Here is a 17,927-nt window from a genome sequence, read left to right as displayed (position 1 = left end):
GTGACCGCTGGGAGGATCACTAGTGTCTTCTGGGGACCGCTGGGAGGATCACTGATGTCTTCTGGGTGACCGCTGGGAGGATCACTAGTGTCTTCTGGGTGACCGCTGGGAGGATCACTAGTGTCTTCTGGGGACCGCTGGGAGGATCACTGATGTCTTCTGGGTGATCACTGATGTCTTCTGGGTGACCGCTGGGAGGATCACTAGTGTCTTCTGGGGACCGCTGGGAGGATCACTGATGTCTTCTGGGAGATCACTGATGTCTTCTGGGTGACCGCTGGGAGGATCACTGGTGTCTTCTGGGTGACCGCTGGGAGGATCACTGGTGTCTTCTGGGTGACCGCTGGGAGGAACACTGGTGTCTTCTGGGTGACCGCTGGGAGGATCACTAGTGCCTTCTGGGTGACCGCTGGGAGGATCACTAGTGTCTTCTGGGGACCGCTGGGAGGATCACTGATGTCTTCTGGGTGATCACTGATGTCTTCTGGGTGACCGCTGGGAGGATCACTAGTGTCTTCTGGGGGACCGCTGGGAGGATCACTGATGTCTTCTGGGAGATCACTGATGTCTTCTGGGTGACCGCTGGGAGGATCACTGGTGTCTTCTGGGTGCCCGCTGGGAGGATCACTGGTGTCTTCTGGGTGACCGCTGGGAGGAACACTGGTGTCTTCTGGGTGACCGCTGGGAGGATCACTAGTGCCTTCTGGGTGACCGCTGGGAGGATCACTAGTGTCTTCTGGGGACCGCTGGGAGGATCACTAGTGTCTTCTGGGGGACCGCTGGGAGGATCACTGATGTCTTCTGGGTGACCGCTGGGAGGATCACTGGTGTCTTCTGGGTGACCGCTGGGAGGATCACTAGTGTCTTCTGGGTGACCGCTGGGAGGATCACTAGTGTCTTCTGGGTGACCGCTGGGAGGATCACTGGTGTCTTCTGGGTGACCGCTGGGAGGATCACTGATGTCTTCTGGGTGACCGCTGGGAGGATCACTGGTGTCTTCTGGGTGACCGCTGGGAGGATCACTAGTGTCTTCTGGGTGACCGCTGGGAGGATCACTAGTGTCTTCTGGGTGACCGCTGGGAGGATCACTGATGTCTTCTGGGTGATCACTGATGTCTTCTGGGTGACCGCTGGGAGGATCACTAGTGTCTTCTGGGTGAACACTGGGAGTTTTACTAGTGCCTTCTGGGTGACCGCTGGGAAGATCACTAGTGCCTTCTGGGTGACCGCTGGGAGGATCACTAGTGTCTTCTGGGTGAACACTGGGAGTTTCACTAATGCTACTATTGCTATGACCACATCTTAAAGTAAGCTCTACTCTGTCTCCACAGAAACAAACTGCCCTCCAGGTTGGGGGTGCAGTACATGGGAGACATCACCTGGATCAGGTCCCCTCGGCCCAATGCCCCCGTAGTGCCCTGGGGCCTCAGGAAGGCCCTCAACTGGGTGAGATGGCACTTTATTCACCCAGAGAGAGAGATTTATTTACCCCGATCAAGAGATTTATTTACCCAGAGAGAGAGAGATTTATTTACCCAGAGATAGAGAGATTTATTTACTCAGAGAGAGAGATTTATTTACCCAGAGAGAGAGATTTATTTACCCATAGAGAGAGATTTATTTACCCATAGAGAGAGATTTATTTACCCAGAGAGAGAGATGTATTTACCCAGAGAGAGAGAGATTTATTTACCCAGAGAGAGAGATTTATTTACCCAGAGAGAGAGAGATTTATTTACCCAGAGAGAGAGAGAGATTTATTTACCCAGAGAGAGAGAGAGAGATGTATTTACTCAGAGAGAGAGATTTATTTACCCAGAGAGAGAGATTTATTTACCCATAGAGAGAGATTTATTTACCCATAGAGAGAGATTTATTTACCCAGAGAGAGAGATTTATTTACCCACAGAGAGAGATTTATTTACCCAGAGAGAGAGATTTATTTACCCAGAGAGAGAGATTTATTTACCCATAGAGAGAGATTTATTTACCCAGAGAGAGAGATTTATTTACCCATAGAGAGAGATTTATTTACCCAGAGAGAGAGATTTATTTACCCATAGAGAGAGATTTATTTACCCATAGAGAGAGATTTATTTACCCAGAGAGAGAGATTTATTTACCCACAGAGAGAGATTTATTTACCCAGAGAGAGATTTATTTACCCAGAGAGATTTATTTACCCAGAGAGAGAGAGATTTATTTACCCAGAGAGAGATGTATTTACCCAGAGAGAGAGAGATGTGTTTACCCAGAGAGAGAGATGTATTTACCAGAGAGAGAGAGATGTATTTACCCAGAGAGAGAGATGTATTTACCCAGAGAGAGAGAGATGTATTTACCCAGAGAGAGAGAGAGATGTATTTACCCAGAGAGAGAGAGAGATGTATTTACCCAGAGAGAGAGAGATGTATTTACCCAGAGAGAGAGAGAGATGTATTTACCCAGAGAGAGAGAGATGTATTTACCCAGAGAGAGGGAGATGTATTTACCCAGAAAGAGAGAGATGTATTTACCCAGAGAGAGAGAGAGATGTATTTACCCAGAGAGAGAGAGATGTATTTACCCAGAGAGAGATGTCTTTACCCAGAGAGAGAGAGATGTATTTACCCAGAGAGAGAGAGATGTATTTACCCAGAGAGAGAGAGATGTATTTACCCAGAGAGAGAGATGTATTTACCCAGAGAGAGAGAGATGTGTTTACCCAGAGAGAGAGGGATGTATTTACCCAGAGAGAGAGAGAGATGTATTTACCCAGAGAGAGAGAGAGAGAGATGTATTTACCCAGAGAGAGAGAGATGTATTTACCCAGAGAGAGAGAGAGATGTATTTACCCAGAGAGAGAGAGATGTATTTACCCAGAGAGAGAGAGATGTATTTACCCAGAAGAGAGAGATGTATTTACTCCAGAGAGAGAGAGATGTATTTACCCAGAGAGAGAGAGATGTATTTACCCAGAGAGAGATGTCTTTACCCAGAGAGAGAGAGATGTATTTACCCAGAGAGAGAGAGATGTATTTACCCAGAGAGAGATGTCTTACCCAGAGAGAGAGAGATGTATTTACCCAGAGAGAGATGTCTTTACCCAGAGAGAGAGATGTCTTTACCCAGAGAGAGATGTCTTTACCCAGAGAGAGAGATGTATTTACCCAGAGAGAGATGTCTTTACCCAGAGAGAGAGAGATGCTAGTGTTACCCAGAGAGAGAGAGATGTCTTTACCCAGAGATGCTAGAGAGATGTATTTACCCAAAGAGAGAGAGAGATGTATTTACCCAGAGAGAGAGAGAGATGTATTTACCCACTGAGAGAGAGAGAGATGTATTTACCCAGAGAGAGATGTCTTTACCCAGAGAGAGATGTCTTACCTGACAGAGAGATGTCTTTACCCAGAGAGAGATGTCTTTACCCAGAGAGAGAGAGATGTCTTTACCCAGAGAGAGAGAGATGTCTTTACCCAGAGAGAGATGTCTTTACCCAGAGAGAGAGAGATGTCTTTACCCAGAGAGAGATGTATTTACCCAGAGAGAGAGAGATGTATTTACCCAGAGAGAGAGAGAGATGGATGTAGAAAGAAAGACATACAGACGGAATGACTGGTTGATTGACTGACTGGTTGATTGACTGACTGGTTGACTGACTGACTGACTGACTGACTGACTGACTGGTTTGCTGACTAACTAACTGACTGGTTAATTGACTGACTTGTTGACTGGTTGACTGACTGGTTGACTGACTGACTGGTTGATTGACTGACATGTTGACTGGCTGACTGATTTGTTGAGTGGTTGACTAGATGATTGACTGACTGGCTGACTAGATGATTGACTGACTGGTTGACTAGATGATTGACTGACTGGTTGACTAGATGATTGACTGACTGGTTGACTAGTTGATTGACTGACTGGCTGACTAGTTGATTGACTGACTGGTTGACTAGATGATTGACTGACTGGCTGACTAGATGATTGACTGACTGGCTGACTAGATGATTGACTGACTGGTTGACTAGTTGATTGACTGACTGGCTGACTAGTTGACTGACTGACTGGTTGACTAGTTGATTGACTGATTGGTTGACTAGTTGATTGACTGACTGGCTGACTAGTTGATTGACTGACTGGCTGACTAGATGATTGACTGACTGGCTGACTAGATGATTGACTGACTGGTTGACTAGATGATTGACTGACCGGGTTGACTAGTTGATTGACTGACTGGTTGACCAGTTGATTGACTGGACTGGTTGACTAGTTGATTGACTGGACTGATTGACCAGTTGATTGGACTGATTGGTTGACTAGTTGACTGACTGATTGGTTGACTAGTTGACTGACTGATTGGTTGACTGACTGACTAGTTGTTCACTGACTGGTTGCACTGATACCTGATACCTCTCCACCTCCATTTGTACAGGTGGAGGAGCGCTACGCTGGCGTGGCGGTCTATGTGGTAGCCAATGGGGTGCAGGAAGACCCGCCCGCTGACGACAGTCTGAGAGTCTACTACCTGTACAGCTACATCAACGATTGGTTCTTAAAGGTGTGGGGACACACACACACACACACACACACACACACACACACACACACACACACACACACACACACACACACACACACACACACACACGTGCAATGGCCCTGATGAGAGGGAAGTCTATAGCTACTTCAATGAGCCTAAATTAAAGGGAGGGTCTGTAAAATAGCAGAGGATTAAAACACACACACAACGCCCTAAATTAAAGGGACGGTCTGTAATATAGCAGAGGATTGGTAACAACAGACAACGCCCTAAATTAAAGGGACAGTCTGTAAAATAACAGAGGATTAAACACACACACACAACACCCTAAATTAAAGGGACGGTCTGTAATATAGCAGAGGATTAAACACACAGACAACGCCCCTAAATTAAAGGGACGGCCCTGTAATATAGCAGAGGATTAAACACACACACAACGCCCCTAAATTAAAGGGACGGTCTGTAATATAGCAGAGGATTAAACACACACACACAACGCCCTAAATTAAAGGGACGGTCTGTAAAATAACAGAGGATTAAACACACACACAACACCCTAAATTAAAGGGACGGTCTGTAATATAGCAGAGGATTAAACACACAGACAACACCCTAAATTAAAGGGACGGTCTGTAATATAGCAGAGGATTAAACACACAGACAACGCCCCCAAATTAAAGGGAGGGTCTGTAATATGAATGGTGCAGTGGTCTAAGGCACAAGAGGCATCACTACAGTCCCTGGTTTGAATCCAGGCTGAATCACATCTGGCTGTGATTGGAAGTCCCATAGGGCATCACACAACTGGCCCAGCCTCGTCCAGATTTGCCGGGGGTAGGCCATCATTGTAAATAAGAATTAGCTCTTAACTGACTTTCCTAGTTAAATAAAAGATTAAAATAAAATAATGTGTAGGATTAAACACACACACACACAATGCCTCCAATTTAGTCAGTGGTCCCTGACGTAATTTCCTCTGGTCAAATGGTTTAGACGTTGGTTTGCCCAGTGAGACCACCACACTATGACTCTGACCAGTTACATGACACCTGTTATGGTATTGATTATGATGACACCTGTTATGGTATTGATTATGATGACACCTGTTATGGTATTGATTATGACACCTGTTATGGTATTGATTATGACACCTGTTATGGTATTGATTATGATGACACCTGTTATGGTATTGATTATGACACTGTTATGGTATTGATTATGACACCTGTTATGGTATTGATTATGATGACACCTGTTATGGTATTGATTATGATGACACCTGTTATGGTATTGATTATGACACCTGTTATGGTATTGATTATGACACCTGTTATGGTATTGATTATGACACCTGTTATGGTATTGATTATGATGACACCTGTTATGGTATTGATTATGACGACACCTGTTATGGTATTGATTATGACACCTGTTATGGTATTGATTATGACACCTGTTATGGTATTGATTATGACACCTGTTATGGTATTGATTATGATGACACCTGTTATGGTATTGATTATGATGACACCTGTTATGGTATTGATTATGACACCTGTTATGGTATTGATTATGACACCTGTTATGGTATTGATTATGATGACACCTGTTATGGTATTGATTACGATTACACTGTTATGGTATTGATTATGATGACACCTGTTATGGTATTGATTATGACACCTGTTATGGTATTGATTATGACACCTGTTATGGTATTGATTATGACACCTGTTATGGTATTGATTATGATGACACCTGTTATGGTATTGGATTATGACACCTGTAATGGTATTGATTATGACACCTGTTATGGTATTGATTATGATGACACTGTTATGATATTGATTATGACACCTGTTATGGTATTGATTATGACACCTGTTATGGTATTGATTATGATGACACCTGCTATGGTATTGATTATGACACCTGCTATGATATTGATTATGACACCTGTTATGGTATTGATTATGACACCTGTTATGGTATTGATTATGATGACACCTGCTATGGTATTGATTATGACACCTGCTATGATATTGATTATGACACCTGTTATGGTATTGATTATGACACCTGTTATGGTATTGATTATGATGACACCTGCTATGGTATTGATTATGACACCTGCTATGGTATTGATTATGACACCTGTTATGGTATTGATTATGACACCTGTTATGGTATTGATTATGACACCTGTTATGGTATTGATTATGACACCTGTTATGGTATTGATTATGACACCTGTTATGGTATTGATTATGACACCTGTTATGGTATTGATTATGACACCTGTTATGGTATTGATTATGATGACACCTGTTATGGTATTGATTATGACACCTGTTATGGTATTGATTACGATTACACTGTTATGGTATTGATTATGTGACACCTGTTATGGTATTGATTATGACACCTGTTATGGTATTGATTATGACACCTGTTATGGTATTGATTATGACACCTGTTATGGTATTGATTATGACACCTGTTATGGTATTGATTATGACACCTGTTATGGTATTGATTATGATGACACCTGTTATGGTATTGATTATGACACCTGTTATGGTATTGATTATGACACCTGTTATGGTATTGATTATGATGACACCTGCTATGGTATTGATTATGATGTCACCTGTTATGGTATTGATTATGACACCTGTTATGGTATTGATTATGATGACACCTGTTATGGTATTGATTATGATGACACCTGTTATGGTATTGATTATGACACCTGTTATGGTATTGATTATGATGACACCTGCTATGGTATTGATTATGATGTCACCTGTTATGGTATTGATTATGACACCTGTTATGGTATTGATTATGATGACACCTGTTATGGTATTGATTATGATGACACCTGTTATGGTATTGATTATGACACCTGTTATGGTATTGATTATGATGACACCTGTTATGGTATTGATTATGACACCTGTTATGGTATTGATTATGACACCTGTTATGGTATTGATTATGACACCTGTTATGGTATTGATTATGATGACACTTGTTATGGTATTGATTATGACACCTGTTATGGTATTGATTATGACACCTGTTATGGTATTGATTATGACACCTGTTATGGTATTGATTATGATGATACTGTTATGGTATTGATTATGATGACACCTGTTATGGTATTGATTATGATGACACTTGTTATGGTATTGATTATGACACCTGTTATGGTATTGATTATGACACCTGTTATGGTATTGATTATGACACCTGTTATGGTATTGATTATGACACCTGTTATGGTATTGATTATGATGACACTGTTATGGTATTGATTATGACACCTGTTATGGTATTGATTATGACACTGTTATGGTATTGATTATGATGACACCTGTTATGGTATTGATTATGATGACACCTGTTATGGTATTGATTATGACACCTGTTATGGTATTGATTATGATGATACTGTTATGGTATTGATTATGATGACACCTGTTATGGTATTGATTATGACACCTGTTATGGTATTGATGACGACACTGTTATGGTATTGATTATGACACCTGTTATGGTATTGATTATGATGACACCTGTTATGGTATTGATTATGACACCTGTTATGGTATTGATTATGACACCTGTTATGGTATTGATTATGATGTCACTGTTATGGTATTGATTATGACACCTGTTATGGTATTGATTATGACACCTGTTATGGTATTGATTACGATGACACTTGTTATGGTATTGATTATGACACCTGTTATGGTATTGATTATGATGACACTGTTATGGTATTGATTATGACACCTGTTATGGTATTGATTATGACACTGTTATGGTATTGATTATGATGACACCTGTTATGGTATTGATTATGATGACACCTGTTATGGTATTGATTATGATGACACCTGTTATGGTATTGATTATGACACCTGTTATGGTATTGATTATGACACCTGTTATGGTATTGATTATGACACCTGTTATGGTATTGATTATGACACCTGTTATGGTATTGATTATGACACCTGTTATGGTATTGATTATGACACGTGTTATGGTATTGATTATGACACGTGTTATGGTATTGATTATGACACCTGTTATTGTATTGATTATGACACCTGTTATGGTATTGATTATGACACCTGTTATGGTATTGATTATGATGACACTGTTATGGTATTGATTATGACACCTGTTATGGTATTGATTATGACACCTGTTATGGTATTGATTATGACACTGTTATGGTATTGATTATGATGACACTGTTATGGTATTGATTATGACACCTGTTATGGTATTGATTATGACACTGTTATGGTATTGATTATGATGACACCTGTTATGGTATTGATTATGATGACACCTGTTATGGTATTGATTATGACACCTGTTATGGTATTGATTATGACACCTGTTATGGTATTGATTATGATGTCACTGTTATGGTATTGATTATGACACCTGTTATGGTATTGATTATGACACCTGTTATGGTATTGATTATGACACCTGTTATGGTATTGATTATGACACCTGTTATGGTATTGATTACGATGACACCTGTTATGGTATTGATTATGACACCTGTTATGGTATTGATTATGACACGTGTTATGGTATTGATTATGATGACACCTGTTATGGTATTGATTATGACACCTGTTATGGTATTGATTATGACACCTGTTATGGTATTGATTATGACACTGTTATGGTATTGATTATGATGACACTGTTATGGTATTGATTATGACACCTGTTATGGTATTGATTATGACACTGTTATGGTATTGATTATGATGACACCTGTTATGGTATTGATTATGATGACACCTGTTATGGTATTGATTATGACACCTGTTATGGTATTGATTATGACACCTGTTATGGTATTGATTATGATGTCACTGTTATGGTATTGATTATGACACCTGTTATGGTATTGATTATGACACCTGTTATGGTATTGATTACGATGACACTTGTTATGGTATTGATTATGACACCTGTTATGGTATTGATTATGACACCTGTTATGGTATTGATTATGACACCTGTTATGGTATTGATTATGACACTGTTATGGTATTGATTATGATGACACCTGTTATGGTATTGATTATGATGACACCTGTTATGGTATTGATTATGACACCTGTTATGGTATTGATTATGACACCTGTTATGGTATTGATTATGATGTCACTGTTATGGTATTGATTATGATGACACCTGTTATGGTATTGATTATGATGACACCTGTTATGGTATTGATTATGACACCTGTTATGGTATTGATTATGACACCTGTTATGGTATTGATTATGACACCTGTTATTTTATTGATTACGATGACACCTGTTATGGTATTGATTATGACACCTGTTATGGTATTGATTATGACACCTGTTATGGTATTGATTATGACACCTGTTATGGTATTGATTATGACACCTGTTATGGTATTGATTATGACACCTGTTATGGTATTGATTACGATGACGCCTGTTATGGTATTGATTATGACACCTGTTATGGTATTGATTATGACACCTGTTATGGTATTGATTATGACACCTGTTATTGTATTGATTATGACACCTGTTATGGTATTGATTATGATGACACTGTTATGGTATTGATTATGACACCTGTTATGGTATTGATTATGACACCTGTTATGGTATTGATTATGATGACACTGTTATATACAGTCGTGGCCAAAGTTTTGAGAATGACACAAATATTGTCCACAAAGTTTGCTGCTTCAGTGTCTTCAGATATTTTTGTCAGATGTTACTATGAAATACTGAAGTATAATTACAAGCATTTCATAAGTGTCAAAGGCTTTTATTGACAATTACATGAAGTTGATGCAAAGACTCAATATTTGCAGTGTTGACCCTTCTTTTTCAAGACCTCTGCAATCCGAGCTGGCATGCTGTCAATTAATAACCTCTGGGCCACATCCTGACTGATGGCAGCCCATTCTTGCAAAATGAATTCTTAGAGTTTGTCAGAATTTGTTCTCAATGATATTAAGGTCTGGGGAGTTTCCTGGCCATAGACCCAAAATATCAATGTTTTGTTCCCAGAGCCACTTAGTTATCACTTTTGCCTTATGGCAAGGTGCTCCATCATGCTGAAAAGGCATTGTTCGTCACCAAACTGTTCCTGAATGGTTGGGAGAAGTTGCCTCATGGAGATTGTGTTGGTACCATTCTTTATTCATGGCTGTGTTCTTCAGCAAAATTGTGAGTGAGCCCACTCCCTTGGCTGAGAAGCAACCCCACACATGAATGGTCTCAGGATGCTTTACTGTTGAAATGACACAGGTCTGATGGCAGCCACCTTGTCTCTCTCCGGACAAGCTTTTTCCGGATGCCCCAAACAATCGTAAAGGGATTCATCAGAGAAAACGACTTTACCCCAGTCCTCAGCAGTCCAATCTCTGTACCTTTGCAGAATATCACTCTGTCCCTGATGTTTTTCCTGGAGAGAAGTGGCTTCTTTGCTGCCCTTCTTGACACCAGGCCATCTTCCAAAAAGTCTTCGCCTCACTGCATGTAGATGCACTCACACCTGCCTGCTGCCATTCCTGAGCAAGCTCTGTACTGGTGGTGCCCCGATTCCGCAGCTGAATCAACTTTAGGAGACGGTCCTGGCGCTTGCTGGACTTTCTTGGGCGCCCTGAAGCATTCTTCACAACAATTGAACCGCTCTCCTTGAAGTTCTTGATGATCCGATAAATGGTTGATTTAGGTGCAATCTTACTGTCAGCAATATCCGTGCACTTTTTGTGCAAAGCGATGATGACGGCACGTGTTTCCTTGCAGGTAACCATGGTTGACAGAGGAAGAACAATGATTCCAAGCACCACCTCCCTTTAAAGCTTCCAGTCTGTTATTCGCACTCAGTCAGCATGACAGAGTGATCTCCAGCCTCCGTAACACACCCGTGTTAACGAGAGAATCACTGATAATGATGTCAGCTGGTCCTTTTGTAGCAGGGCTGAAGTGCAGGGGAATTTTTTTTTGTGGATTCAGTTCATTTGCATGGTTAAAGAGGGACTTTGCAATTAATCTGATCACTCTTCATAACATTCTGGAGTATATGCAAATTGCCATCATACAAACTGAGGCAGCAGACTTTGTGAAAATTTATATTTGTGTCATTCTCAAAACGTTTGGCCACGACTGTACAGTCGGACGTATTTAAGTCAAATGTTACCAAAAGTTTGTCTGCCTTTCATTTCACTTTGTGTGCCTCCATTTCGAGAATGTTATTTTTGGTACTTTGAGTTTAATTATTAGAGAGACGTACAGCTTACTGACCCTAGAGGACGACGACCGGCTGACTGAACACACACGAACTCACACTTGTTTTCGTGTTACATGTGCTACATCTGCCTCATTCTCCATATTATTCTATTCCAGTCGATGACAGTAGAGAACCTTCAAACACTGAGATATTTACTACACACTAAACATTAGATACAAGAAAAAACAAATGACAAACTGAACAACTAAAAAGCACCCTGAGGAAAAGCAACGCTAAAAATGTATGTTTTAAAATATGTCCACAGTTTCAGCCCCTCAGGTTCTCTGACAGGTTATTCCAGAGGCTGGGGTCATAATAACTAAAGGTTGTCTCTCCATGCCTCTTGGTCCCAGACTGGGGGTATAGTAACTACAGGTTGTCTCTCCATGCCTCTTGGTCCCAGACTGGGGGTATAATAACTAAAGTTTGTCTAGGATAGTTAAAAGGCTGTCTCTCCATGCCTCTTGGTCCTGGGCTTTAGGATAGTTAAAAAAGGCTGTCTCTCCATCCCTCTTGGTCCCAGACTGGGGCATAGTAACTAAAGGTTGTCTCTCCATGCCTCTTGGTCCTGGGCTTTAGGATAGTTAAAAGGCTGTCTCTCCATGCCTCTTGGTCCCAGGCTGGGGGCATAGTAACTAAAGGTTGTCTCTCCATGCCTCTCGGTCCTGGGCTTTAGGATAGTTAAAAGGCCAGAGGACCTGAGGGGCTTCCTGGGTACATAACTTAAAGCATGTCCTGAACCATGTATTGAGGTGCACCATCGTGGATTGATTCTAAAACCAATAGAATAGAATATTCTTCAAAATGAATTCTAAAACTCACAGGCATTCAGAGACCTTAAAACCAGTGTAATGTGTGTTCTCCTTCTGGCTTGGTCAGTACCCGTGCTGAAGCATTCTGTATGTTTTGTAGATGACCAATGACTTTCTTATGTGTTGAACTAGCAATATGGAGTTGAGACCCTTTTCTCCCCAGGCATGATAAGCCCTAGTTACGGCGGCAAACCGTTTTTGATCCTTTCGCTTTGTTTTCTGGACTTCATAACCATAAGAGAACATGTCGATCACAGTTTCAGGTCTTACAATTGTAATAAACCTTTACTTCTCCTTCTTCTCCTTCCCCGCCCAGCCTACATCCTAGACGGAGTGAATCTGAAGGGTTACTTCGCCTACTCCCTGAACGACCAGAGAGACCCAGGCTTCGGCTTGTACGGTCATGTCCAAGATGAGGAAATCCTCAAAACATCTCTGTCCCAGTATCAGAACATTATCCGCACAACGGCTTCCCTCTCCAGGGGACCCTTACCTCGGCCCCGCAGTGCCCCAGTCAGCCTCTACCCTGCTCGGGGTGTCTGGTCCTGACCAAGAGACCTGTGGTGGGATTCCTGTCTCTGGTGGGGTCCGCGGTCCTGGTCACCCTTGGGCTGATTATATACTACGCTGCCAAGAGACACAGGGGCCGAGGTACAAATGGCACCATATTCTCTAAAATATAGGGCCCTGGTCCAAAAGTAGTGCACGATAATAGGGAATAGGTGCCATAGGGCTCTGATCTAAAGTAGTGTACTATATAGGGAATAGGGTTCCATACGGCTCTGGTCTAAAGTAGTGTACTATATAGGGAATAGGGTGCCATAGGGCTCTCATCTAAAGTAGTGCACTATATTGGGAATAGGGTGCCATTTGGGATCACGTGGTGATGGTGGTGATGAAAATTAAGTGTATTTCTGAAGCGTGTGTTATAGGTAGTCCTCCGGGTTCGAGTCACTTGACCTTTAACCCTTCAATGTCTGCTGATCTGAAGGAATCGGGAAAAGGTAGAAGCAATATGTCAGAATTATCCACCATGTCAGCACTAGATCTCTGACACCTATCCAGTTCCTCGAGATCTGTAAAACAAAGTCGTGAGCTTATTGTACCCATGTGGGGCCACATAACTGGAGCCCTTTAGACGGTTTACGACACTGTGCAGCGAATGAAGTTGATGAATGTAGTTGATTTAGTTGATGTGGTGTGTCTTTGTGTTCATAGAACTGTATGTTCGTTTATTTCCACGTCTTTTTTTATGAAACTCAACCAGCAGCGTTTGTTTCATGTATTTCAGTCTGAAGATAAAGTATTGTTCTTTAAAAAACAATTGTCTTTTTATTTATTTTTTTAAATGAACTTGTTTGACGTGGTATCATAACGAATTATCTCGTGTAGATTATTTTTCCTACACTCTTTAAATTAATTGAATCTGTGTGTTTATAATACGTCACACTGTACCAGATAACCTTGATGTCTAAAAAACAAAACAACTATCGAGTGAAAGCAAGTCTCCCTTTGACCAATAACTCTTAGTCCCCTTTGACCAATAACTCTTAGTCCCCTTTGACCAATAACTCTTTAGTCCCCTTTGACCAATAACTCTTAGTCCCCTTTGACCAATAACTCTTAGTCCCCTTTGACCAATAACTCTTAGTCCCCTTTGACCAATAACTCTTTAGTCCCCTTTGACCAATAACTCTTAGTCCCCTTTGACCAATAACTCTTAGTCCCCTTTGACCAATAACTCTTTAGTCCCCTTTGACCAATAACTCTTAGTCCCCTTTGACCAATAACTCTTAGTCCCCTTTGACCAATAACTCTTAGTCCCCTTTGACCAATAACTCTTAGTCCCCTTTGACCAATAACTCTTAGTCCCCTTTGACCAATAACTCTTAGTCCCCTTTGACCAATAACTCTTAGTCCCCTTTGACCAATAACTCTTAGTCCCCTTTGACCAATAACTCTTAGTCCCCTTTGACCAATAACTCTTAGTCCCCTTTGACCAATAACTCTTAGTCCCCTTTGACCAATAACTCTTAGTCCCCTTTGACCAATAACTCTTAGTCCCCTTTGACCAATAACTCTTTAGTCCCCTTTGACCAATAACTCTTAGTCCCCTTTGACCAATAACTCTTTAGTCCCCTTTGACCAATAACTCTTTAGTCCCCTTTGACCAATAACTCTTAGTCCCCTTTGACCAATAACTCTTAGTCCCCTTTGACCAATAACTCTTAGTCCCCTTTGACCAATAACTCTTAGTCCCCTTTGACCAATAACTCTTTAGTCCCCTTTGACCAATAACTCTTTAGGCCCCTTTGACCAATAACTCTTAGTCCCCTTTGACCAATAACTCTTTAGGCCCCTTTGACCAATAACTCTTTAGGCCCCTTTGACCAATAACTCTTAGTCCCCTTTGACCAATAACTCTTAGTCCCCTTTGACCAATAACTCTTTAGTCCCCTTTGACCAATAACTCTTTAGTCCCCTTTGACCAATAACTCTTTAGTCCCCTTTGACCAATACCTTTACTACCGCAGGGCCTGTTGTGAAGTAGGCAAAGCATTTATCCCAAATGGCTCCCTATTCCCTAAATATTGTGCTTTTAGGGCTGGGACGATATCGCAATACTCATTAGTATCTTGGCAAGGAAACGAAACACGAAGCAGATTTAACTAAATTGTAGCCGATGTGAAAAGGCCTAGCTAGTTAGCGCTAGTGGCGTTTCAATCGGGGACGTCACTTGCACGGGCCGCGGCTTTTGTGGGTGACGACGCATCGAGGGTGACTGTTGTCTGTGTGCAGAGCGTCCCTGGTTCGCGCCCAGGTCGGGGCGAGGGGACGGACGTAACGTCTATACTGTTACATAAAACAGCCCTGTTTTAAACAAGCATGTGATCCAAGAGGCACATTTATTTATTTAACAAACGGGAGGTTTTTAAAACGGAACAAATTGTTCGGATTGCTTCATGTTTACATTTTTTGTTTGTTGCCATGGACAACATATCGCGATACCGGTATCATCCCGGCCCTAAGATTCACTACTTTTGACCAGAGCCCTCTGTCTCCGATGGATCGTTCATTTATTGCCAAAATGCAATGAAGGGACACAGTATAGATGAATTCTCAGTCATCAAATTAATATTAACAGTACTCCCACAACAATTATTCATAGATCTTCTGTATAATATTCTACTAACAAAAAAAAATAGGGTGCACTGACATCGGAGTAGATAGCCAGAGTGAATTTACAAAATGCACCATAAATGTCTACAAAAAAAAGGTTATTGTGATCATATGGTGGATAAACAATCGTGTAATAATTCCTAAATTATAATAATAAACAAATACAGTGTTTTGAAATGTAATCTCATGTCTACAACATAAAATAAAAACTCCTATGATCGATTTTAGTATTCGAAATAAATGAACTGAACCTGAAAAAAGTGACACAATCAGTGTTTCTCAAAACGGACGCTACCGGAAGGACCAATGACCAAATTGGAGCACGATTCTAAAGTCAAGTATGTGAAATGCAGCCTGGGAGGGGCACTTCTGGAACGCTTACCCAGTTTGTACATATTTTGAAGCATGCATAGATGGAACTGCTGGGAGATGGAGACCAGCAGCACACTGTCAACAAAAATGATTTTATTCCAAAACCGACACACACAATTAGCATTAGTAACAAGGAAATCCTAAAGTCTAGTTTCACCAGGTCATCTAACTGCAGGCATTTCAAACCGTGGCACAGCAACAGAGAGCCAGAGAGAGACACGCAGTTAACCAAAGCCTCTACTTTATTGAAATATACCTAAGCGTTTATTCTCAATTTCAATGTAAATGTCGACTTTATATATTGTCGCACTGCTAAGCAGACAAGTAGCCAGTGGCTTCCTCTGCGTCTGGACAAGGTTTGAGAATTTGTGTGTAGTTCAACATAGGCCAATATTACGTTTCAACACAGGCCAATATTACGTTTCAACATAGGCCTATATTACGTTTCAACATAGGCCTATATTACGTTTCAACATAGGCCAATATTACGTTTCAACACAGGCCAATATTACGTTTCAACATAGGCCTATATTACGTTTCAACATAGGCCTATATTACGTTTCAACATAGGCCAATATTACGTTTCAACACAGGCCAATATTACGTTTCAACACAGGCCAATATTACGTTTCAACACAGGCCAATATTACGTTTCAACATAGGCCAATATTACGTTTCAACATAGACCAATATTACGTTTCAACATAGGCCAATATTACGTTTCAACATAGGCCAATATTACGTTTCAACATAGGCCAATATTACGTTTCAACATAGGCCAATATTACGTTTCGAGAAAAAGCCAACGGAAAACAGATGAGGTCCTTTTAATATCCAAACGGTCTGTTTTACAGAAACCTTTTCTATCAGACGGCAAAAGTTGAACATTCTGCCATCACCTCCGAAGACATTGGATCAAGTTCACCACACTATTTGCTGGGCCTAATTCTAATACTTCCAAAGTGTACTAGCAAATAAGGGGCATTATTGCCACCATAAAAGTTGACCAGAAAGTTGACCATTTGGCCAAAAATAACTGAATGACAGCTACACCCTTAATAGGCCACACTTACTGAAAATGAAAGAAAAAAAAGACCCAGCTACTGGGTCAACCCAACTGATGGCTAAATTAACCCATGTTTGGGTCAACCCAACTGATGGCTAAATTAACCCATGTTTGGGTCACCCCAACATGTTGGGTTATTCACACAACTGGCTAAGTCAAAAAGAATCAAATAAAACATTGAGTGCTGAGCCAATGGAAGGAGGAGGGATCTACCAGCCCACCACCAATCAATCGACAGTTCACTTTAAGACATTCGAAAGAAAGTCAACTTTATTTTACAGCAGAGGTTCAATAAGACAGTACATAGCGGAGATTTCACTATCCAAATTAATCAATTATTGATATCAACCAAAGACTGGGCCTCTGAACCCCTCATATTACAAGGTATGGGAGGGTACGCAGAGGGAGAGGGTATTAGATCACAACATCAAGGCATCCAGAAGGGTGCTGAAGAGGAAGGATGATGAAGAGGGGAGAAAGAGCAAGTCGAGTTAGATCAGAACGTCATGGAGACAGGAAAGAGAGATTTAGAGTGAGGAGAGCGAGGAGGAGAGAGGAGAGTGATTGAGAGAAAGAGAGCAATAGAGTGAGAAGAAGAGCGAAGAAGGAGAGATGAGGAGAAAAGAGAGCGAGAAGGAGAGAA

The 17,927-nt window shown here is 41.1% G+C and overlaps 1 protein-coding gene and 1 long non-coding RNA gene across 2 annotated transcripts in view; one reads left to right on the top strand and one right to left on the bottom strand.

Annotated features, from left to right (window-relative positions):
• kl (klotho) overlaps positions 1 to 13,327 on the top strand; it is a 54,722-nt gene extending 41,395 nt beyond the window's left edge. Inside the window, exons 15-18 of the mRNA XM_052457495.1 lie at positions 1,332 to 1,446; positions 4,415 to 4,540; positions 12,799 to 12,853; positions 12,983 to 13,327. Coding sequence (XP_052313455.1) covers positions 1,332 to 1,446; positions 4,415 to 4,540; positions 12,799 to 12,853; positions 12,983 to 13,215 — 529 coding nt within the window. The 3' untranslated portion in view covers positions 13,216 to 13,327. The remainder of the gene's footprint in view (positions 1 to 1,331; positions 1,447 to 4,414; positions 4,541 to 12,798; positions 12,854 to 12,982) is intronic.
• A 2,964-nt stretch (positions 13,328 to 16,291) lies between these two features.
• LOC127933017 (uncharacterized) lies at positions 16,292 to 17,416 on the bottom strand. The gene is made up of 2 exons (XR_008146769.1): positions 16,906 to 17,416; positions 16,292 to 16,767 (listed from the first exon to the last, which is right to left on the bottom strand). It is a non-coding gene; the product is annotated as an uncharacterized LOC127933017 (long non-coding RNA).
• Between the last annotated feature and the right edge of the window lie 511 nt (positions 17,417 to 17,927).

This window comes from Oncorhynchus keta, chromosome 11 (assembly GCF_023373465.1).
Source record: "Oncorhynchus keta strain PuntledgeMale-10-30-2019 chromosome 11, Oket_V2, whole genome shotgun sequence".
Classification (NCBI taxonomy): domain Eukaryota; kingdom Metazoa; phylum Chordata; class Actinopteri; order Salmoniformes; family Salmonidae; genus Oncorhynchus; species Oncorhynchus keta.
This window is presented reverse-complemented; position numbering and strand designations above follow the sequence as displayed.